Source organism: Carcharhinus amblyrhynchos, chromosome 31 (assembly GCF_965287045.1).
Source record: "Carcharhinus amblyrhynchos chromosome 31, sCarAmb.v2.hapA, whole genome shotgun sequence".
Lineage (NCBI taxonomy): Eukaryota > Metazoa > Chordata > Chondrichthyes > Carcharhiniformes > Carcharhinidae > Carcharhinus > Carcharhinus amblyrhynchos.
Window position 1 is genome coordinate 23,303,698 of NC_137354.1, and position 24,760 is coordinate 23,328,457.

Here is a 24,760-nt window from a genome sequence, read left to right on the forward strand (position 1 = left end):
TTGTGGACGAGGCCCTTCAGCCCATCGAGTCATGAATGGATAAATGAAGTTTAATTTAGATAAATGCGAGCTGATGCATTTTGCTGGATCGAATTGGGGCAGGACTTACTCAGTTAATAGAACATAGAACATAGAACATTACAGCGCAGAACAGGCCCTTCGGCCCACGATGTTGCGCCGACCAGTTAAAAAGCAATGACCCTCTAACCTAAACCAATCCCTTTCCATCCATAAACCTATCCACGGATCGCTTAAACGCCCCCAAACTAGGCGCATTTACAACTGCAGCAGGCAGGGCATTCCAATCCCTCACCACCCTCTGGGTAAAGAACCTACCCCTGACATCCGTCCTATAACTACCACCCCTTAATTTAAAGCTATGCCCCCTAGTGCTAGCTTTCTCCATCCGAGGAAAAAGGCTATCACTGTCCACCCTATCTAAACCTCTAATCACCTTATATGTTTCAATAAGGTCCCCTCTTAGCCGCCTTCTTTCTAACAAAAACAACCTCAAATCCCTCAGTCTCTCCTCGTAGGACCTCCCCTCCATACCAGGCAACATCCTGGTAAACCTCCTCTACACCCTCTCCAAAGCCTCCACATCCTTCCTGTAATGTGGGGACCAGAACTGCACACAATACTCCAAGCGCGGCCGCACCAGAGTTTTGTACAGTTGCAACATGACGATGCGGCTCCTAAATTCAATCCCCCTACCAATAAACACCAAGACACCGTATGCCTTCCTAACAACCCTATCTACTTGATTCCCAACTTTCAGGGATCTATGTACACATACACCTAGATCCCTCTGTTCATCCACACTATTCAGAGTCCTACCGTTAGCCCTATACTCTACACATCTGTTATTCCTACCAAAGTGAATTACCTCACACTTCTCCGCATTAAACTCTATCCGCCACCTCTCGGCCCAGCTCTGCAACCTGTCCAAGTCTCCCTGTGAACTATGACACCCTTCCTCACTATCTACCACACCTCCGACTTTGGTGTCATCAGCAAATTTACTAATCCACCCAACTATACCCTCATCCAGATCATTTATAAAAATTACAAACAGCAGTGGCCCCAAAACAGATCCCTGAGGCACACCACTCGTAACCGAACTCCATGACGAATACTTTCCATCAACCACCACCCTCTGTCTCTTATCTGCTAGCCAATTCCTGATCCAATTGCCTAAATCACCCTCAATCCCATACATCTGCATTTTCTGCAGAAGCCTTCCATGGTGAACTTTATCAAACGCCTTACTAAAGTTAATGGTTGGGCATTGGGGAGAGTTACAGAACAAAGAGAGCTAGGGGTACAGGTTCATAGCTCCTTGAAAGTGGAGTCACAGGTGGACAGAGTGGTGAAGAAGGCATTCGGCATGCTTGGTTTCATTGGTCAGAACATTGAATACAGGAGTTGGGACGTCTTGTTGAAGTTGTACAAGACATTGGTAAGGCCACACTTAGAGTACTCTGTACAATTCTGGTCACCCTATTATAGAAAGGATATTATTAAACTAGAAAGAACGCAGAAAAGATTTACTAGGATGCTACTGGGACTTGATGATTTGAGTTATAAGGAGAGGATGGATAGACTGGGACTTTTTTCCCTGGAGAGAAGGAGGCTTAAGGGTGATTTTGTCGAGGTCTAGAAAATAATGAGGGGCACAGATCAGCTAGATAGTCAATATCTTTTCCCAAAGGTAGGGGAGTCAAAAACTAGAGGGCATAGGTTTAAGATGAGAGGGGAGAGATACAAAAGGGTCCAGAGGGGCAATTTTTTTCACACAGAGGGTGGTGAGTGTCTGGAACAAGCTGCCAGAGATAGTAGTAGAGGCGGGTACAATTTTGTCTTTTAAAAAGTGTTTAGATAGTTACATGGGTAAGGTGGGTATAGAGGGATATGGGCCAAATGTGGGCTAGCTTAGTGATAAAAATGGACAGCATGGACAAGTTGGGCCGAAGGGCCTGTTTCCGTGCTGTGAGCCTCTCTGACTCTATGGCTTGAATTTTACCGTCCCGCTCATCACGGGATTTGGGGTAGGCAAGGAGCAGACCATGGAAACGCCCTTTGACCCCAGGCGGGATTTTACAGTTTTGGTAGGAGTGAGGATGTAAAGTCCTGCCCTATGAATCCGCACCAACACATTAGAAATGCCTAAACTCCCACCTAACCCCATCTCCCAGCAATTGGCCCATAGCCCAGAATGTTACGGTGTGCGATATGCTCATCCAGGTACCTTTTTTAAAGGATGTGAGGCGTCCCACCCCATCTCACCCTCCCGCCTCCACCACCCTCCACCAACCATCATCATCCTCTGGGTCAAAAGGGTTTTCCTCACATCCCCCTAAACCCCCGGCCCCTCACCTTGAACCTATGTCCCCTCGTGACTGACCCTTCAACTAATGCTCCCTATCCACTCTGTCCATGCCCCTCATAATCTTGTACATCGATCAGGTCACCCCTCAGTCTTCTCTGCTCCAATGCAAACAACCCAAGCCTTCCCAACCTCTCTTCATAACTGAAATTCTCCATCCCAGGCAGCACTGTGGTAAATCTCCTCCTCACCCCTCCTGAGGAATCAATGAGATTCAACCTCAATTTCGGACTAAATTAGAAAATCAACAAAGCCAGGAAAATCCTGCTAGCTCTTTAGTGAACGAATGGCATCTACTTCCATCAGGATTGTGTTACTTTTGTTTGGGGAGCTTGACCGATGGATGGAGTGTCCAAGGATTGAAGTGAGTCACGGAAGTTGTAGATTTTATTAAGAACATAAGAAATAGGAGCAGGAGTCGGCCATCTAGCCCTTCGAGCCTGCCCCGCCATTCAATAAGATCATGGCTGATCTGAAGTGGATCAGTTCCACTTTCCCGCCCTCTCCCCATAACCCTTAATTCCCCTGCCTATCAGAAACCTATCTACCCGTGACTTAAATATATTTAGCGAGGCAGCCTCCACCACTTCAACGGGCAGAGAATTCCAGAGATTTACCACCCTTTGAGTGAAGAAGTTCCTCCTCAACTCCGATCTAATCTGCCCCCCGCTTATCTTGAGGCTGTGCCCTCTAGTTCTGATATCCTTTCTAAGTGGAAAGAATCTCTCTACCCTATCTAGCCCTTATTCCCACTGGGGCTGGGAGGTTTCATGACGCAGTGGGTAACTTCCCATCCTCAGAGTCAGAAGCACTGGGTTCAAGTCCCACACTGCCCCTTGATGGTCTGAGGAGGTACAATCCTAATGTGGCCAAATAGGTCAAATAAAGAAGGAGGCCATTCAGCCCATCGAGTCTACACTGACCACAATCCCAACCAGGCCCTATCCCCATAACCCCATGCATTTACCCTAGCTAGTGGGTACATAAGAACATAAGAACGTAAGAAATAGGAGCAGGAGTAGGCCATCTAGCCCTTCGAGCCTGCCCCGCCATTCAATAAGATCATGGCTGATCTGTCGTGGCTCAGTTCCACATTCCCGCCCTCTCCCCATAACCCTTAATCCCCTCTCTTATCAAGAACCCATCAACCCGCGTCTTAAAAATATTTAGCGAGGCAGCCTCCACCACTTCAACGGGCAGAGAATTCCAGAGATTCACCACCTTTTGAGTGAAGAAGTTCCTCCTCAACTCCGTTCTAAACCGCCCCCCCTTTATCTTGAGGCTGTGCCCCCGAGTCCTACTGTCCTTTCTGAGCGGGAAGAGTCTCTCCACCTCTATCCTATCCATCCCATTCATCATCTTATACGTCTCAATGAGATCTCCCCTCATTCTTCTAAACTCTAATGAGTACAAGCCTAGTTTATTCAGCCTCTCTTCATAGTTCAACCCCCTCAACTCCGGCATCAGCCTAGTAAACCTCCTCTGCACTCCCTCCAAGGCCAAAATATCCTTGCGTAAGTACGGCGACCAAAACTGCACACACTACTCCAGCTGCGGCCTCACCAATGCCCTATACAGCTGCAGCAAGACCTCCCTACTTTTATATTCAATCCCCCTCGCTATGAAGGCCAGCATCCCATTTGCCTTCCTGACCACCTGCTGCACCTGCAAGCTGGGATTTTGTGACTCATGCACAAGGACCCCCAGGTCCCTCTGCACCGTCGCCTGCTGCAGTTTTTCGCCACGTAAGTAATAGTCCTTCCTACCATTCTTCCTACCAAAGTGGACCACCTCGCACTTGCCAACATTAAATTCCATTTGCCATTTCCTGGCCCATTTGCCCAGCCTATCTAGATCCTTCTGCAGACTCTCCACACCCTCCTGGCCCTGTTCATTTATTAAGTTGATCTTTCCCTAGCCGTGTCTGTAACACTACATTCTACACCCTCTCCTTTCCTTCTCTATGTACGGTATGCTTTGTCTGCACAAGAAACAAAATTTTTCACTAATACACGTGACCATAATAAATCAAATCAAAATCATTCCCCAATGCCACGTCTAGTAGGCTCTCTCCCTGGTGTCACATCTAACAAATTGTTCTCCATCCATGCCCCTGGCTGTAAGGGATTCCCAGTCAATATGAGGAAAAGTTCAAGTCACCCATCACAACCACTTTTTTTCATGCCTCTTATGTACCTGACTACTGCAGGCTGTTGGGGGGGGTCTATAGTGCACCCCCATTCCTATTTCTGAGCTCCACCCATGATCCCTCCTCCCTTCACCCCCCCCCCCCACCCGATTCACAATTACTGGCCAGATTTTACCACCAATTTGTGCCCATTTCCAGGCACAAAAACTTGGTAAAGTTGGGCATGCGGTGAGTAACGCGATCCGTGCCCGCCTGCACGCTGGTTCCCCCTTTACCAAGGCTCAAAAATTGGCCACGATTGGGTCCGCACCTGAAATGGGCACGGTGGCCATTTAAATACATTTAAATTGACTTACTTGGGCACACACCCAACTTTACCGGCACTTCCCCCCTTTACCATCGCGTTCGCCCATCCAGAATTGGCGAGAAACAGACATGGTCCACAAAAGTCCGATTCGGACACTCCATCGGTGAGGGTTAATAAGGAGGTAGGTGCCTGGCATCCAAACGCTCTCTGCTTGAGATCATTGGGATAGGGGGGTGCGGGCCTGCTGTCACTCTGCCCGAATCAGTGAGGGGGGCGGAGGGGGATGATGGATCTGATGGCTGTCTGATTGAGATTGGTTGGGGAGGTGGGGGGGAAGGGGGAGGGGGTCCACTGCCACCCTGCCTGAGATCAGTGGCAGCAGATACCCCCCCAACCAATCTCAATCGGGGTCCATTGCCAATCTGCCTGAGAGCAGTGGTTGGGAAGGCGAGGGGACGGGGGGGGGTCCACCACTTTGCCTGAGATCAGTGGGGAGGAAGAGGGGGTCAGCTAACACTCGGCCTGAGATCAGTATTGGGAGAGGGGCTCACAATCGGTCTGGGTGGTGGAGGGGTTGGGGGGGTTGGTAAGGCGGTCAGTAATGTTGTGGGGTGTGGGGCAATGCCTGTGGGGCCAGAGGGAGGCATTATCCGGCCCAGGACCGGTGTGGCAGGGGAGTCACATTCTATCTTTTCTTCTCTGCGCGTGCGCAGTTGGAGACGCCCATCGGAGAGGCAGGATTTCCAGTGCTTTAAATCTCGCCCACAAGCGTGATTCGGAATCGCTGAAAGTTTTGCAGGCAGAGTGCGTATGGGGGTGCCTGAGAACGGGTCTGAAAGTCGGATCTGAAACACTCTCAGTTTCAAGTCCGCCCAGCACTTTGATTCAAAATGGTAAAATAGGGTCCTATATCTGGGAATGTTATTGTATCCCTTACAGTGAAGACAAATGCAAAATATCTTTTCAATTCATTTGTCACTTCCTTACTTTCCATTACTGATTCCCCAGACTCACTGCCTAGAGGGCAAACACTCACTTGCCAGTGTAAAAGATCCCTGGGAAATAGTGATCATAATAGCATTGAATTCCGTGTTATGTTTGAAAATGAAATATTCCAATTGTGAACAAGAATATTAAACATAAAGCCAATGCCTAGGTATTGATGGGGGTGGGGGACCTGGTTAAAGTTTATTTACTTATTACCTAGCTAGCTAGGGTGATTGCATGGTGTTCTGGGGATGGGATCTAGGATGGATTGATGGGCTGAATGGCCACCTTCTGCTTATTGTGATTCTATGATTTTTAGTTGCCTGAGGGCAGTTGAGAGTCAACCACATTGCCGTGACTTTGGAGTCACATGTAGGTTAGCCCAGGTAAGGATGGCAGATTTCCTTCCCTAAAGAACCTTAGATTAATTCCCAGAACCAGATGGGTTTTTCCAACAATGGTTTCATGGCCATCAGTAGATTCTTAATTCCAGATGTTTTTCTTGAATTCAAATTCCACCACCAGCCGTGGGGGGATTCGAACCTGAGTCCCCAGATGGTTAGCTGAGTTTCTGGATTCATAGTCTAGTAATAATACCACTGGACCATTGCCTCCCCGAGGTAACTAGACTAAGAAGTATGGAGGTAAATCAACAGTGGGAAAGATTTAAAGATATAATTCAAAATCTTCAACAAAAAAATACTCTCCAAATGAAAATGCAGAGCGATCCATCTGTGGCTCACTCAGGAAGTTAAGGATAGTTTTCGATTAAAAGGAGAGTTACAATCTCGCAAAAAACAAGTCTGGGGATTGGGAGTATTCCAGAAACAAGCAGTAGGCTTGTTTGTAAAAGTTGATTAAAAAGAAAAAAAAGTATGCAAGTGAACTAACCAGAAATATTTTTTAAAAAACAGATGATAGAAGCTTTTATAAGCATATAAAAAGGAAGAGAGTAGCTAAAGTAAATCGGCATCTTGTAAACAGAGACAGGAGGAATTATGATGGACAATGAGGGAAGACATTGAATAAATATTTTGTGTCTGTTTTCATGGAAGAAAACTTTAGTTTCATACCAGAAATAGATGGCAATTGAAGGGCTAAAAACAGTGAGAAATTCAGGAAATGGATAACAGCAGTGAACAGGTGTTGGGAAGACTTGAGGGCTTAAAATCCAACAATCCCCAGGACCTGATGGCTTACACTGTAGGGTTCTAAAGGAGATTGCTGCAGAAGTAGAGGTGACTCATTATGGCTCTCCTTAGATTCCTGTTAGTTTGGAAGTTGGAAAATGTTAAGAAAGGAGGAAGGGAGAAAGCAAGGAATTACAGGCTGGAGACTCCCTCTGCACTGTAGGGATTCTATGATTCTTCTCTGTACTCGTACAAGAATGTCATTGATCATTAATCAATGTCATGCAATTACAATAAGTTACATGAACTTTGAAGATAAAGGAGCAAAGTATTCATCAATCAATTGCTTAACTGTTATCCTGTGGTGTCACATTTTGACATCTCTCAGAATGTAGACACTTCGCTCTGGTGCCTCAGACAGGACTTAATTGGATATCTCTTCAAGGTGATGCCTTGGCATCCTCTTTGTGCCCACTCCTGAGAACTTAAACCAACCCACAGTGATTTGATTCCAAGTGCAAGTATCCATGATGTTGCCATGCACCAATTGCCTCTGTCCTTTCAAGCAATAGAGATTGTGGGTTTTGGAAGGTGCTGTCTTGGTGAGTTGCTGCGGTGCATCTTGTAGATGGTACACAAGGCTGCCACTGTGTGTCAGTGATGGGCAGTAATCCTTGTACCCCATGTATTTACCCCATTAATCCCCCTGACACTAAGGGGCAAGTCAGTATGGCCAATCAACCTAATCTACACATCTTTGGACTATGGGAGGGAACGGGAGCACCCGGAGGAAACCCAGACAGACACAGGGAAAGTGTGCAAACCCCATACAGGGAGTCACCCAAGGCCGGAATTGAACCCAGGTCCCTGATGTGCTAACCACTATGCTTGAGGTTCCAGGTGCTGGATGGAATGCCAAACAATTTAGGCTGGCACGGCGGCACAGTGGTTGGCACGTCAGGGACCCGGGTTCAATTCTGGCCTTAGGCCCCTGTCTGCATGGGGTTTGCACGCTTTCCCTGTGTCTGTCTAGGTTTCCTCCAGGTGCTCCCATTTCCTCCCACCGTCCAAAGACATGTGGATTAGGTGGATTGGCCATGCTGAACTGCCCCTTAGTGTCAGGGGGATTAATGGGGTAAATACATGGCGTTACAGGGATAGGACCTGGCTGGGATTGTTGTTGGTGCAGGCTTGATGGGCCAAATGACCTCCTTCTGCACTGTAGGGATTCTATGATTCTATGATAAGTGGGCTGTTTTGTCCTGGTGTGACGATACTGTGCCTTTAAGAAATATATTTGTGTCATGTTTCTTGTGAAGGCTATGTTTTATATGGCAGCTCTGATTACAGTGTTGATTGTCTACAACCCACAGCCCACGTGCTGAGCATGCAGAGGGATAATTGCTCCTAATTATTGGGGTATTTGTTTCGATCTGAGTGAATGCAGTTTTGTTATTTTTGGGCTTGTACCCTGAGGTTTCAGAGTAGGATTTAATTAGGTTGATTAACATGCCATGTGCTAATGGCAGAAGCTAGGCTTACAGAAAGACAGGCAGGCTGTTGCTGCTTGAAGTTGAATGGAGCAGTAGCTCTTCTCTTTTTCTCTCTTTGGAAATTGATATCTGGGAAAGAGGTCTCTCTCTCTCTCCAGAGATCTGCAAAAGGCACAAGGAGTCTTTCCCCCGTCTTTTGCACTAGAGTTCCACTGTGTGAAGACAGATTTTTTATTGGAGGCTGTCGGTGAGTCAGAAGGCGGGTGTCTCTCTCTATCTCTGTCCAAGGGGGTTAAAAGGCTGGGAATTCATATAAGCCTGTGTGTTTAACATGGCCAATGTACCCAAACAGGTGATAGAGTGTGGCGACTAAGGGATTTTCATAGTAACTTCATTGTAGTGTTAATGTAAGCCTACTTGTGACTAATAACTAAACTTTACTTTACTGTGCCCCCAAATAATTGATTCTTCCACGCTGGAAAAAAGCTTCTGACTCTCCAATCTGCTATTTCTACCAGTTCTTTTCCTACGTTCTCTCTGTATCTGCCTGGGTTCCCTCCGGATGCTCCGGTTTCCTCCCACAGTCGAAAAACACACTGATTAGATACATTGGCTGTGCTAAATTCTCCCTCGGGTGCCGGAGTGTGGCGACTAGGGGATTTTCACAGTAACTTCATTGCAGTGTTAACGTAAGCCTACTTGTGACACTAATCAATAAACTTAAAACAGATACCTGGATTCTCCCCAAAAAAATTCAAAGTCCCCAGTTTGTGTGAAAATGCAAATTCCTGCAGGATTCAGCAGGATTTTCAGAAAGAATCTCTGACACTCTGAACACCACAGAGTGTTCTAGGGTGACTCACTCTGGAAATCAGGGTGGCGCGGTAGCACAGTGGGTTAACACTGCTGCTTCACAGTTCCAGGGTCCTGGGTTCGATTCCCAGCTCGGGTCACTGTCTATGTGGAGTTTGCACATTCTCCTCGTGTCTGCATGGGTTTCCTCCGGGTGCTCCGGTTTCCTCCCACAGTCCAAAGATGTGCGGGTTAGGTTGATTGGCCGTGCTAAGAAATTGCCCCTTAGTGTCCAGGGATGAGTAGGTTAGAGGGATTAGTGGGTATGATAGGTAAGGATATGGGAGTAGGACCTGGGTGGGTGGGATTGTGTTCGGTGAAGACTCGATGGGCCAAAGGGCCTCTTTCTGCACTGTAGGGTTCTAAGATCAGGGGGCAGGACCTATTCCCGCTGGAGAGGCCAGCAGCATAGTGCAGAGTGGGCTATTGCGCATGTACTAATCTGTCAGCACTGATATCCCCACTCATGTGCAATAGCCCTGCATGGCCGATTTTCGCACACCACCACCCCCCCCATCACCAACCTGCCATCACTTCCTCTCTGACCCCCTGCCCACCCTCCGATCTCTGGCCTTCCTGACCTCTGGGCAAGCCCCGATATCCTAGCACCGCCCCTTCCACTGGCCCCCACTGCAATGGCCAACCCAGGTCATTGTCCTCCCTCTGCCTGTGATCCCAAATGCAGAGTGACAGCAGGACCATTACACCGTCCCCCCCCCCTCCCCCCACAAAACCAATCGCCTCCCCCAATAGGTCTCGCAGCCCCCTCCCCCACCTGGCTGCACCCCCTTGACACTGCCCAATGCTTGGCGGGCAGTGCCAAGGTGCCCCTTGGGCAGTGCCAGGGTCCAGAAACACAGAACTGAGCTGAGTACCTACATCCCATGGATGGACCAAAATAACACAAAACAAAGATTCTGTTCGCTGAATGTTCCTCCTGTAATATTAGACATGAACAATTAATTGTTGAGGCAGGTCACTGCCTGAAATATGGTGGACAACAGCAAGTTGCATTTTAAATAGGAGTCTTCAAGATGGAGGCAGCAGAAAGTATGGACACCAAAGATGGAGTGTTGAAAATCCTCTTAAAGGGTTTTTATATTTGCCTCACGACTCGCACTTCCACTCAGTTTTGTGTCGTCTGCAAATTTGGAAATATTCCACTTAATCGCCACATTGCAAATCATTGATGTTGATCGCAAGTAGCAGGGGCCCAAATTCGAACCTGAAAATAACCCATTATTCCTACTCTCTGTTTTCCGTCCGTTAGCCAATTCTCAATCTATGCTGGTATATCCCTGACCACCACCCTCCACTCTGCCCTCTCCCCAATCCCATGCACTCTAATTAACCTCTTACCAAAAGCTTTCTGAAATTCTAAATATACCCCATCCACCAGTTCCCCCTTATCTATTCCGTCTGTTGCATCTTCCAAAGGCTTCACCAGGTTTGTTAAATCCATAAATCCATGTGAATTGTGCCCAGTCCACCAACATTTTCTAAATGTACAGTTACCACGTTCTTTATTATAGATTCCAGCAACACCCATACTGCCAATATCAGGCTAACAGGTATGTATACCCCCGATATTTCTCTTCCCCCTTTATTAATAGTGGGGTTACATTTCTGACTTTGCAACGTTCAAGAACTGTTCTTGGATCTATAGAATCTTTGAAAATGCATCTGTTATCTCTACAGCCGTCTCCTTCAACATTTGGGAAGTACACAGGATTTAGGGTGAGGGGGGGCGAGGTATAATTCGGATGTTAGAGGGAGGTTTTTCGCACAGAGGGTGGTGGGGGCCTGGATTGCACTGCCAAGTAGGGTGGTGGAGGCAGGGATGCTGGAGTTGTTTAAGGCTTGCTTAGACAGGCACATGAGCGGACTAGAGATGGAAGGATACAGGAGATTGTTCTAAATATAGATCAAGAACCTTGGGATGTCCCTGGGAATCAATTGATTCCTATGGACCTTCCAACATATTTTATGGCTCACTTGTCTTACTTCCAAGCTTCTGGGGATTCCGTAAATGTCTGTCAAAGTTTTGCATGTTTATTGATGTCTTTCCTTTTACTTCACAGCACAGGAAACAGGCCCTTCGGCCCAACGAGCCCACACCGCCATTTTAACATTGAGTGCCCTCCTCTACCTATGACCTTTGTCTACACGTATTGGGGAAGATTGAGGGGAGACTAATTTAGGGACAATTTGTTACACCAATCAGCCTAAGAGCACGTCTTTGGGGTGTGGGAGGAAACCGGAGCACCCGGAGAAAACCCACGCAATTACGGGGAGAATGTGCAAACTCCCACAGACACTGGCCCAAATCCATGTACCTGCACGGCAAACAGTGATAGTCACTGAGTTGTCACGTTGCCTGTCAGTCGGTCCAGTTTAAGCGTACACTAACGACGTGAAGCACTAGGCAACTCTCAAAGCAACATCCAAGAGCAGCCCTCGTACGACCCACCGCGTGTATGCCCCTTGTTGGCCAACAAGGTGGACAGAATCACCTGTGAAGTGGATATGGTTTTGTAGATTATTTCAATGGCTTCTCCATGACAATTTAATGATCTATATACTTGGAGTCTACTATCAGTTTAATATTCCCAGCTTTCCATCACTAAGAAAGTTTCATTCTCCTTCGTTCCGAAGTTGGTTTGAAATCCACAGAGTGGCTATCTTCACTCAGTGTTTCTACAGAGCAAGGCTTCCCATTCTGCTGGAGAGCTGTCACTGCTAATTAAAACTATTCCATCATCAAGAGTGGCTCTTCCATATCATTAACTCATAGCTTACACACGGCAATATAAACATTGATCCCCATCGCAGGCTATAAATTGTCTCGTCTTCACCTCGGGGCAGAACATTACTGCTTTAGTGAAGTTCCGATAATCACCTATGATGAAGTGCATTAGCTCGAGTCCCATCAACTATTCAACTCCTATTTTACGCTCATTATCTTAGTAAAGGATAAATTGTTTTAGCATTTATCACTTTTTGCAGGTTGCGGGAGTGGGGGAGGCCAAGAGTATCGCTGGGAATGATAAATGATAAGAAAGGAATAATAATGATCTCCAATAATTTGGACTCCATATTGCATCCAACCACCATTATCCAGAAGATCGATGCCCTCAATATTAAATATTTTAATGAAACTCAAGTTATCCTTTACAGGCCGGGTACAAGTCACAGCCTGGGAGGCTGTGGTTAACTATTGAGGCACGGATGAAAATGTTTCTCCCGGTAATTGTCTCCATCTAGATATATCCACACCCCAGCGTAGGACACAAATCATCCCAATTATTGGAAGCTCAGTTCAACGGGGAATCAGTCTCTGCGGGAGTTTAGTGGATTAAGTTGATCTTTCCCTTCATCCTCTCTGAAAAACTACATTCTGCACACTTTCCTTCCCTTCTCCCCTGTGTACCCTATGAACGGTATGCTCCGTCTGTGTAGCACACAAAGAAAGAACACTCTTCACCGCATCCCAATACACAAAGAACAACACAGCACGGGAAACAGGCCCTTCGGCCCAACGAGCCCGCGCTGCCATTTTAACATTGTGAGTTCCCTCCTCTACCCATGACCTTTGTCTACGCCTATTGGACTCCACAATAGCGGAATTATAACCAGGTTAGGGATGACTAATCTTGGGACAATTTTTTTTTAGCACCAATCGGCCTAAGAGCACGTTTTTTGGGGTGTGGGAGGAAACCGGAGCACCCGGAGAAAAACCCACGCAGGCACGGGGAGAATGTGCAAACTCCCACAGACACCAGCCCAAATCCATGTATCTGCACAGCAAACAGTGATAGTCACTGAGCTGTCGTGTTGCCCTTCAGTCGGTCCAGTTTAAGCGTACACTAACGACGTGAAGCACTAGGCAACTCACGAAGCAACATCCAAGAGCAGCCCTCGCACGACCCACCGCGTATATGCACCTTGTTGGTCAACAAGGCGTGACAATAATAATTCCACTCAATATTTTAAATAAGGAATACTTTCTGCCCTTGATGTGTTTTTTTAAAATTATTTATAATTAAACAACTGAATTTATTTTAGCCCTCACTGACTCATTTTGTAAAGGAATCTTCAAACTCCAAATTCCCATTGGATGAAGCAAATCCATAGTCCAGAATCCTCATTGTCCAGAATCCTCACACCCATTGGTCTGGATTCTTCACACCAATTGACCAACCCGTGAAGAATCTCCACGGGAGATTAAAATAGCAATTTGGTTGGTGTAGCACGTTTGACATAGCCACACATTCCCAAGGCAATCCACCTTTCCAATGCTGGAAGAGGATGGAATATTGGGAAGAGGAGATAAAGAGGAGGGTGAGGATATCTTAGTAAAGCCACCTAAGCTGGAAGGTCAGAGCGCATCGAAGGAAGGGAAAGAATTGCATTCCTATAACGCCTTTTATGACTTCAGGATGTCACAAGTGCTTCTGAACTGCTGTCACTGTTGCAACATGGAAAGATGGCAGCCATTTTGCGCACAGCAAGATCCCACAAACAACAATGTCCTAATGACCAGATAAGTGTTTTGCATTGATGTTGATTGAAAGAATAAATATTGACCAGAACATTATTTTGATTCATTTTTGATTCATTGTCATATGTATTAACATACAATGTAAAATGTTGTTTCGTGCTTGCTATGTAGGCAAAGCATACCATACATAGAGAAGGAAAGGTGAGAGTGCAGAATGTAGTGTTACAGTCATAGCTAGGGTGTAGCGAAAGTTTAACTTAATGCGAGGTAGGTCCATTCAAAAGTCTGACGGCAGCAGGAAAGAAGCTGTCCTTGAGTCAGTTGGTACGTGGCCTCAGACTTTTGTATCTTTCTCCTGAAGGAAGAAAGTGGAAGGGAGTATGCCTCGGATGTGTAGGGTCCTTAATTATGCTGACGGCTTTTTCAAGGCAGCAGGAAGTGTAGACAGTGTCAATGGATGGGAGGCTGGTTTGCGTGATGGACTGGGATACATTCACAACTCCTTGTACTTTCTAATGGTCTTAGAGCAGGAGCCCAAACCGAGCAGTGATACAACCAGAAAGAATGCTTTCTATGGTGCATCTGTAAAAGTTGGTGAGAGCTGTAGTTGGCATGCTTACTTTCCTTAGTCTCCTGACAAAGCAGAGGCATTGGTGAGCTTTCTTAACCATAATATCAGCGTGGACGGATCACTGCAGCAATGTAGAAAACACAAGTTCTCATAAACTGTGATATGATGGTGACTTGATCATCTGGTTTGGTGTTATTTAAGCGATTAAATATTGGTCAAATTACAGGAAAGATGCTCTTCTTCAACATAATGCCATGGGATCTCTTACATTCTCTTGAGAGGGCACATGTTTGATGTCACACCCTAAACATCAAAGCTTGGCATTTCTTCAATGCTGCCTTGCTGTATCTCACGTCAATTTTGTGCTTCAGTTTCTGGGGTATGTTTTGAACCCTTGACTTCCTGACGTGGAGGGATTAACATCTGTGCAGCTGTAGCTGGCACGACTCAGAGCCCCCAGCAGGATCTGAGGCTGCGGAAAATTGGCAATAATGCACAAAAACTTTAAAAGGAGAGGTATAAAAAGAAACTGCCTGATAATGTTTGCAATAGATCCCAACTGAGCCTATTGACTGTGGGATGGTTGACAGTGACCCAAGACTGTAATTGTGGCCTAGGGCCAAATATAAAATTACTCCCTGCCATGGGGTGGCACAGTGGTTAGCACTGTTGCTTCACAGCTCCAGGGACCTGGGTTCGATTCTCGACTTGGGTCACTGTTTGTGTGGGGTTTGCACATTCTCCTCATGTCTGCGTGGGTTTCCTCCAGGTACTCTGGTTTCCTCCCACAATCCAAGGGTTAGGTTGATTGGCCATGCTAAAATTGCCCCTTAGTGTCCAGGGATGTGGAGGTTAGAGGGATTAGTGGGTAAATATCTAGGGATATGGAGTAGGGCCTGGGTGGGACTTTGGTCAGTGCAGACTCGATGGGCCGAAGGGCCTCTTTCTGCACTGTAGGGTTCTATGATTCTATGTACCCAGCCCCCACCCCCTCCTCGCGTACCTTTTAAAGTTTATTTATTTTATTTATTCATGGGGATGAGAAAAATATCAGCTATGATTGAATGTTGGAGCAGACGTGATAGGCCTAATTCTGCTCCTACATCTTATGGTCCTACTTATAAGTGTCACAAGTAGGCTTACATTAACACTGCAATGAAGTTACTGTGAAATCCCCAAGTCTCCGGCGCCTGTTTGGGTACACCGAGGGAGAATTTAGCACGGCCAATGCGCCCTAACCCGCACATCTTTTGGACTGTGGGAGGAAACCGGAGCACCCGGAGGAAACCCATGCAGACATGGGGAGAATGTGCAGACTCCATGCAGGCAAGTGCACTGGTCCTGACCATTCCTCAGGGCAGGATAGACTTTCACATCAAGGACGTTGATTTCCGAATAATTTCCAAAATAAGTCCTCGCCCCACTGCTGAGAAACTTTAATCTATAAATAAAATTTCAGCAAATTCATCTGAATTCACAGAGTACATTTCCTCGAATCAGAGTTAAGGGTTTGTAAATCAGAGGACAACCTTGCGCACGACAGATTATAATTAATATCAAACCAGAAAGCTGAATGTATTGCAAGTTTCTCTGAGTTCTGCAGTTGGCCAAAGGCCTCTCGGATTGAGACAGGATTCCAAGGAGGAGGCCTATTTTCCTCAGCCGAACTACAACAGCCACAAACACCTTTACAAAACGTGGAGATCCCGGGGAAGAGGAGATTCACTCGCAAAGGATAAACAGGAAGAGTCTATTTATTCTCTCTTAAGTACATAGCCAGAAGGTGCTGGGGATATAGATCCCCACTGCAGAAAGAGGCCCTTCGGCCCATCGAGTCTGCACCAAACGCTATCCCACCCAGGCCCTACCCCCATATCCCTACACATTTACCCACTAATCCCTCTAACCTACACATCCCTGGACACTAAGGGGCAATTTCTTAGCATAGCCAATCGACCCAACCCGCACATCTTTGGACTGTGGGAGGAAACGGGAGCACCCGGAGGAAACCCACGCAGACACGGGGAGAATGTGCAAACTCCACACAGACAGTGACCCCGAGCCGGGAATCGAACCCAGGAGCTGTGAAGCAGCAGTGCTAACTACTGTGCCATCCCTATGGTTGGAAGAACCAGGGCACGTGCTGGAAATGGTAAAGAGCTGTGGTCAAACAGGAACAAGTCATGTGTGAGTGACATTCCCTCTCCATTGCGAGCAAGAACCTGGCCATCCTGGAAGAAACTCAGTGTTGCTGTGCCTGGCACAATTCTGGATCTTTCCTGTGCTGTGTGCCGATATCTCGAGCCGTAGAAAGTAGAAACAGGAGTAGGCCATTTGGCCCTGCTGTGCCATTCATTATGATCATCAAATTCAATATCCTGATCTCCCCTTCCCCGCATATCCCTTTAGCCCCAAGAGCTATATCTAATTTCTTCTTGAAATCACACAACATTTTGGCCTAAGTTACTCTATAGTAATGAATTCACAACCCTCTGGGTGAAGAAATTTCTCCTCACCTCAGTTCTAAAAGGTTTATCCCTTGTCTACAAACTAAGACCCCCAGTTCCGGTCTCCTCCACCATCAGGAACATTCTTTCTGAATCTACTCTGTTTAAGCTCGTTATAATTTTGTAAGAGGTCCCTTCTCACTCTTCCAAACCCCGGTGAGCCGCCTTCATCTGGATGGTCAGAAATGCATTCACGATGTCCAACCCTCTCGGGGAAAAGGGGAACAAGTGTACCAACATTGCCCTCATCCTGATGGACGCATCTGAGCCACTTCAGATCAGCCATGATCTTATTGAATGGCGGGGCAGGCTCGAAGGGCGAGATGGCCTACTCCTGCTCCTATTTCTTATGTTCTTATGAAAGATGTGCAGGTTAGGTGGATTGGCCATGCTAAATTGCCCCTTAGTGTCCAAAGCTAAGCAGGTTAGGCAGATTGGCCATGCTAAATTGTCCCTCAGTGTCCAAAGATGTGCAGGTTAGGTGGATTGGCCATGCTAAATTGCCCCTCAGTGTCCAAAGATGTGCAGGTTAGGGGGATTGGCCATGCTAAATTGTCCCTCAGTGTCCAAAGATGTACAGGTTAGGGGGATTGGCCATGCTAAATTGCCCCTTAGTGTCCAAAGATGTGCAGGTTAGGGGGATTGGTCATGCTAAATTGCCCCTTAGTGTCCAAAGATGTGCAGTTAGGTGGATTGGCCATGCTAAATTGTCCCTCAGTGTCCAAAGCTAAGCAGGTTAGGTGGATTGGCCATTTTTAAATATGCTGGGTTACAGGATAGGGCAGGTTGGGCCTGGGTAGAATGCTCGTTTGGAGAGAGGGTACAGACTCGATGGGCCGAACGCTCCCCTTCTGCACTGTAAGGATTCTATGGAGAGTAAAAACCCAAAGGAAACCAGAAGGAAAGACTCTTGGGGCTAAAGGGATATGGGAGGAAGCGGGGAAATCGGGATATTGAATTCGATGATGAGCCATGATCAAGGTGAATGACGGAGCAGACTCGAATTTTCTCTGGATGAGGAAAGAAAAAGACTGAAGAAACCAAGAGGTAACCAATTGTAGTTTAATGTTGTCTCGCTGCATTCGAGAGGCATTTGTACTGAGTGATTACACAAATTCATTCCTTTTTGATTTAGAAAAATGGCGTGTCAGATGTAGCTAATGTACACAGGTAGGCATGCAAGTTCAATCGCTTCTTTCACAGGGTTTGGGGAAACGTGGCTTCGGATAATGGTCTACGACTTGGGGAAAACAGTGACAACATCGTAACCTTCTGGGGGTGCGCTCCGCTCCCTGGCGTGCTGCTCACAGTAGATTGCGTCCTTTACAAAGAAATGTCCTTTCTGCTTCAGGTTTATTCCGCAGTCGGAGCAGTTGTAGCATTCAGGGTGACGGAACTGGTCGCGCACTTTCACAATCATTCCCCTGAAACATTACACAAGAGTCCACAGTAAGGCAGGATTTTCTTTAAGAAAAGAATTCAAAGCAGGCAACAATATCTAGCTTCTACCTAAATCAGGACCCAGAACGGCATTGATGTACAGAAGGATCTTGGGGTTCAAATCCCTAGCTCCTAAGAGTGAACATAAGAACATAAGAAATAGGAGCAGGAGTAGGCCATCTAGCCCTTCGAGCCTGCCCCGCCATTCAATAAGATCATGGCTGATCTGTCGTGACTCAGTTCCACATTCCCGCCCTCTCCCCATAACCCTTAATCCCCTCTCTTATCAAAAACCCATCAACCCGCATCTTAAATATATTCAGCGAGGCAGCCTCCACCACTTCAACGAGCAGAGATTTCCAGAGATTCACCACCCTTTGAGTGAAGAAGTTCCTCCTCAACTCCGTTCTAAACCGCACCCCCCCCTTTATCTTGAGGCTGTGCCCCCTAGTCCTACTGTCCTTTCTGAGCAGGAAGAGTCTCTCCACCTCTATCCTATCCATCCCATTCATCATCTTATATGTCTCAATGAGATCTCCCCTCATTCTTCTAAACTCTAACGAGTACAAGCCTAGTTTATTCAGCCTCTCCTCATAGCTCAACCCCCTCAACTCCGGTATCAGCCTAGTAAACCTCCTCTGCACTCCCTCCAAGGCCAAAATATCCTTGCGTAAGTACGGCGCCCAAAACTGCACACAGTACTCCAGCTGCGGCCTCACCAATGCCCTATACAGCCGCAGCAAGACCTCCCTACTTTTATATTCAATCCCCCTCGCTATGAAGGCCAGCATCCCATTCGCCTTCCTGACCACCTGCTGCACCTGCAGGCTGGGTTTTTGCGACTCATGCACAAGGACCCCGAGGTCCCTCTGCACCGTCGCATGCTGCAGTTTTTCGCCCCGTAAGTAATAGTCCTTCCTCCCATTATTCCTACCAAAGTGGACCACCTCGCACTTGCCAACATTAAATTCCATTTGCCAGTTCCTGGCCCATTCGCCCAGCCTATCTAGATCCTTCTGCAGACTCTCCCCACCCTCCGCACAATTTGCCGTTCCACCAATCTTGGTGTCATCAGCAAATTTCGACACCCTGCACTCGGTTCCCTCCTCCAGATCATCTATATAAATGGTAAAAAGCTGAGGCCCCAGCACCGACCCCAGTGGCCACACGAATGGACAGGATGGTTAAAGAAGGCATATGGAAGCTTGCCTTTATTGGTCGGGGCATTGAACACAAGAATCAGGATGTCATGATGCAGCTTTATAAAACTTTAGTTACAGCCTTTCTTGTTAATTAATCCTTTTTGTGTGTTGTGTCATTCCACCCGGGAGTTAGGGCAGCAATCGCTACCCAATGACCAGGAGCAGGATCCCAGCCTCTGGGTGCCGTGGCCTGTTGTACCGGACCCTCCCTCCTGTGGCTGGGACATCACCACGTATCACTGTACAAACATCGTTTCACACTCACACTATTCCAGAACCGCACACTTCACACACGGGCAACTTCTGCACACTCCCAACCGAGGAGCCAATCTTCGTCGCCGGGGCCTTCACTTTCCTGAATCCAGACGGCTTATCCGGCTGCTCTGAAAACACCAGGATACAGACAGGGTCACAATCCTGCACTAACACCTCCGATTCCACTTCATATTTTTAATATTAACTTGGTGTGGGGTGGCTACAATCTGTAGTACCCACAGGAAGCACTGCTGCCACTCACCAAAGCATTTTCCACAGCACCTACCCGCAAAGTGCCCAATCTAGAATCCCGACAGTGTAGAAAAAGGCCATTCAGCCCATCAGGTCAGCACCAACTCTTCAAAAGAGCATCCCACCCAGGCCCTCCCCTCCACTCCACCCTATCCCTGTAACTGCGAGCATTTTACCATGGCTAATTCGCCTAATCTGCATATCTTTGGATGCTAAGAGGCAACTTAGCATGGCCAATTCAACTAACCAACGCATCTTTGAGCACTAAGGGGCAATTTCGCATGGCCAATCCACCGACACATCTTTGGGAACTAAGAGATAATTTAGCATGGCCAATCCACCTACACATCTTTGGGCACTAAGGGATAATTTAGCATGGCCAATCCACCTACACATCTTTGGGCTCTAAGGGGCAATTTAGCATGGCCAATCCACCTACACATCTTTGGGCTCTAAGGGGCAATTTAGCATGGCCAATCCACCGACACATCTTTGGGAACTAAGAGATAATTTAGCATGGCCAATCCACCTACACATCTTTGGGCACTAAGGGATAATTTAGCATGGCCAATCCACCTACACATCTTTGGGCTCTAAGGGGCAATTTAGCATGGCCAATCCACCTACACATCTTTGGGCTCTAAGGGGCAATTTAGCATGGCCAATCCACCTACACATCTTTGGGAACTAAGAGACAATTTAGCATGGCCAATCCACCTACATATCTTTGGGAACTAAGGGACAATTTAGCATGGCCAATCCACCTACACATCTTTGGGAACTAAGGGATAATTTAGCATGGCCAATCCACCTACACATCTTTGAGCACTAAGGGATAATTTAGCATGGCCAATCCACCTACACATCTTTGAGCACTAAGGGATAATTTAGCATGGCCAATCCACCTACACATCTTTGGGCACTAAGGGATAATTTAGCATGGCCAATCCACCTACACATCTTTGGGCACTAAGGGATAATTTAGCATGGCCAATCCACCTACACATCTTTGGGCACTAAGGGATAATTTAGCATGGCCAATCCACCTACACATCTTTGGGCACTAAGAGATAATTTAGCATGGCCAATCCACCTAACCCTCATATCTTTGGACTGTGGGAGGAAACTGCAGCACCCGAAGGAAACCCAGTCTGACACAGGGAGAATGTGCAAACTCCACACAGACAGTGACCCAATGCTGGAATTGAACCGGGGTCCCTGGAGCTGTGAGGCAGCAGTGCTAACCACTGTGCCACCGTGCCACCAATAAGGGATTGTCCCTTATTTTGATGGTATGAGCCGTAGCCCTGAGGGATTGCCTCTCAGACAGACTGTTTGTGGGAATGGCCAGGGTAAGTTTGAGCGATTGGAGAACGACATGCAAATGGGTGAATCAATGGCAGAGGGGTGGTGTAAGTCAACGTTGTAAAATGTAGCTGAGTTCCAATGCCTCCCCCCATCCCACCCCAACCCAACCCCGCACCCACATCCACAACCCCTGCTAACCTGGTCTCAAGACCTCCTCTCCTCACACCCTCATGGTCACTGACTTTCTCCCTGCCCACCCCCCACAGCTTCTCACGGTCAGCTGTTACTCCCGCACACACTATGTCCCTCCAAGCAGTCCAGACAGGGTGTGGGGAGATCTTTCTAAAGGGGCAATTAGAGATGTTTAATTTCTGCTGACTTTGGCAGATAGGGCAATGTCCATGAGTAAAGCGAGACTTTTCAAAGCGATTGTGCTACAGACGGAGTCCCAGTGGTTCAGGTTTACTCCATGTTTGCAATAAACGTAGGCATGAGAATGGCCCCAAAATGCAGTCACTCTCTAACCGCCGCCCCACCACTACCCCACCTCCGTGATCCCATCACTCCCCACTGCCCTCCCCACTGATTCCCGTCAGTCATCCCCCCACCTTGTGCAGTGATCCCCGTTCATCAACACCCCCTCGCGCAGTGATCTCCACCGCTCCCTCCCCCTGCTGTTCCTACTGATCTCAGTTTCACTCTGTTGTATATGTTGTTAATTTATTGATTGAATCATCTGTTATTTCAGTTGGTCAAATTCTTCTCCAACTCTCCAGCAGACTACTATGTAAAGTTAAAGCACGTGAGATGGCCGGGAATGTCTTGAGATGGACAGAAAGCTGGTTAGCAGTTAGGAAGCAAAGAGTTGGCATAAATGGGTCTTTTTCTGATTGGCAGTCAGTGACTAGTGGGGTTCCGCAGGGATCTGCGCTGGGACCCCAACTGTTCACATTATATATTAATGATTTGGAAGAGGGAACTGAAGGTATTATCCCCAAATTTGCAGATGATACAAAGTTGGGTGGGAGGGTGAAATGTGAGGAGGATGCAGAGATACTTCAATGTGATTTGGACAGGCTGAGTGTGTGGGAATCCGCATGGCAGATGTAGTATAATGTGGATAAATGTGAGGTTATCCACTTTGGTAGCAATAATAGGGAGACAGATTATTCAATGAATGGGTGTAAATTGAGAGAAGTGTATACTCAATGAGATCTTGGTGTCCTTGTGTATCAGTTGCTGAAAGTAAGCATGCAGGTACAGCAGGCAGTAAAGAAGGCAAATGGTATGTTGGCCTTCATAGCGAGATGATTTGAGTATAGGGATAGGGGTGTTTTGCTGCAACTGTTAGGGCCACGCCTGGAGTACTGTGTGCAGTTTTGGTCTCCTTATCTGAGGAAGGATGTCCTTGCTATAGAGGGAGTACAGAGAAGGTTTACCAGGCTGATTCCTGGGGTGGCAGGTCTGTCATCTGAGGTGAGATTAAGTCAGTTAGGATTATATTCACTGGAGTTTAGAAGAGTGAGAGAGAATCTCATAGAAACTTATAAAATTCTAACAGGATTAGACAGGGTAGGTTTAGAAAGAATGTTCCTGGTGGTGGGGGAGTCCAGAATTAAGGGTCATAGTTTGAGGATAAGGGGTAAACCTTATAGAACTGAGGTGTGGAGACATTTCTTCACCCAGAGAGTGGTGAATGTGTGGAATTCACTCCCACAGAAAGTAGTTGAGGCCAAAATGTTGTGTGATTTCAAGAAGAAATTAGATATAGCTCTTGGGGCTAAAGGGATATTGGAGGGGGGTAGAATTCAACAATGGTGGTTGTGGATGGGGCTTTTTCTGAATGGAGGTCAGTCACCAGCGGAGTGCCTCAAGGATCTGTTCTGGGACCCTTGTTGTTTGTCATTTTCATAAATGACCTGGATGAGGAAGTGGAGGGATGGGTAAGTAAGTTCGCTGATGACACTAAGGTCGGTGGTGTTGTGGATGGTCTGGAAGGATGGCAAAAGTTGCAGCAGGACATAGATAGGATGCAGGACTGGGCGGAGAAGTGGCAGATGGACTTCAACGCGGATAAATGTGTAGTCGTCCATTTTGGCAGAACCAACGGGATGAACGAGTACACTATCAAGGGCAGGAGTCTGAGTAGTGTTGAAGAGCAGAAGGATCTAGGGGTCCGGGTCCACAGGACTCTTAAATCGGCCTCGCAGGTGGAGGAGGTGGTCAAGAAGGCGTATGGTGTACTGGCCTTCATTAATCGAGGGATTGAGTTTAGGAGTCGGGAGGTAATGCTGCAACTTTATAAGACCCTTGTCAGGCCTCATTTAGAGTATTGTGCGCAGTTCTGGTCGCCTCACTATAGGAAAGATGTAGAAGCTATTGAGAGGGTACAGAGGAGATTTACAAGGATGTTGCCTGGACTGGGAGGCATGCCTTATGAAGTTAGGTTGAGGGAGCTGGGACTCTTTTCCCTGGAGAGACGAAGGTTGAGAGGCGACCTGATAGAAGTTTACAAAATGTTGAGAGGAATAGATAGGGTGGACTCTCAGAGGCTATTTCCCCGGGTTGAAATGGTCGCTACGAGAGGACACAGATTTAAGGTGCAGGGAGGGAAGTTCAGAAGTGATGTTAGGGGTAAGTTTTTCACTCAGAGGGTGGTGAGTGAATGGAATCGGCTGCCGTCAGTGGTGGTGGAGGCGAACTCGCTGGGGTCTTTTAAAAGACTTCTGGATGAGTATATGGGGTTTAATGAGATTGAGGGTTATAGATAGGTCTGTAGGTTGGTAGGTGTTGATGTGATCGGCGCAACTCATGGGCCGAAGGGCCTGTTTGTGCTGTAGTGTTCTATGTTCTATGTTCTAATTAACCGTGATCAAAATAATGGCAGAGCAAGATCGAATGGCCTATTCCTGCTTCTAGTTTTTATTGTTTCTATGTAACTCAGGAGATCCAATCCTTCTTCAGGATTAGGGTAGTCCATCAGTGCAGTCCTGAGGGTGTGCTGCACTGTCACCAGTGCTCTTTTTTTTGGATCAACCCTTAAATCAAAGGCCCTTCACCCCGTTCAGCTGCTGTGACTTGGTGTTGATGAACTGGGAGTTCCACAGATTCCCCGACCAACATTCGGCCTCCAACCCATCCATCAAAAACCCATTAACTGCACCCCCCCACCATGCCATTAATCATTCTGAGATCTTGCTGTGTGCGAATTAGCTATCCCTCACTTGCCTGTGAAGCATGAGTGCACCTTGAAATTAATCGCTGCCTGCGGATAAGCAAATAAGTTACTCACTTTGGCAGGGAGAATAGAAAACAGGATATTATTCAAATGAAGGGAGGCTGTGGAATGGTGCATTGCAAAGGACCTTGTACGTGAATCGCAAGAAGTTAGCGTGCGTGTGCGGCCGGTAATTAGAAAGG

General features: G+C 47.1%; 1 protein-coding gene across 1 annotated transcript in view; it reads right to left on the reverse strand.

The window, feature by feature from the left end:
* Positions 1-17,931: 17,931 nt before the first annotated feature.
* Positions 17,932-24,760, reverse strand: part of LOC145360476 (PDZ and LIM domain protein 1-like) — a 114,806-nt gene continuing 107,977 nt past the window's right edge. Inside the window, 2 exon segments of the mRNA XM_080215697.1 lie at positions 17,932-18,307; positions 19,791-19,908. Coding sequence (XP_080071823.1) covers positions 18,118-18,307; positions 19,791-19,908 — 308 coding nt within the window. The 3' untranslated portion in view covers positions 17,932-18,117.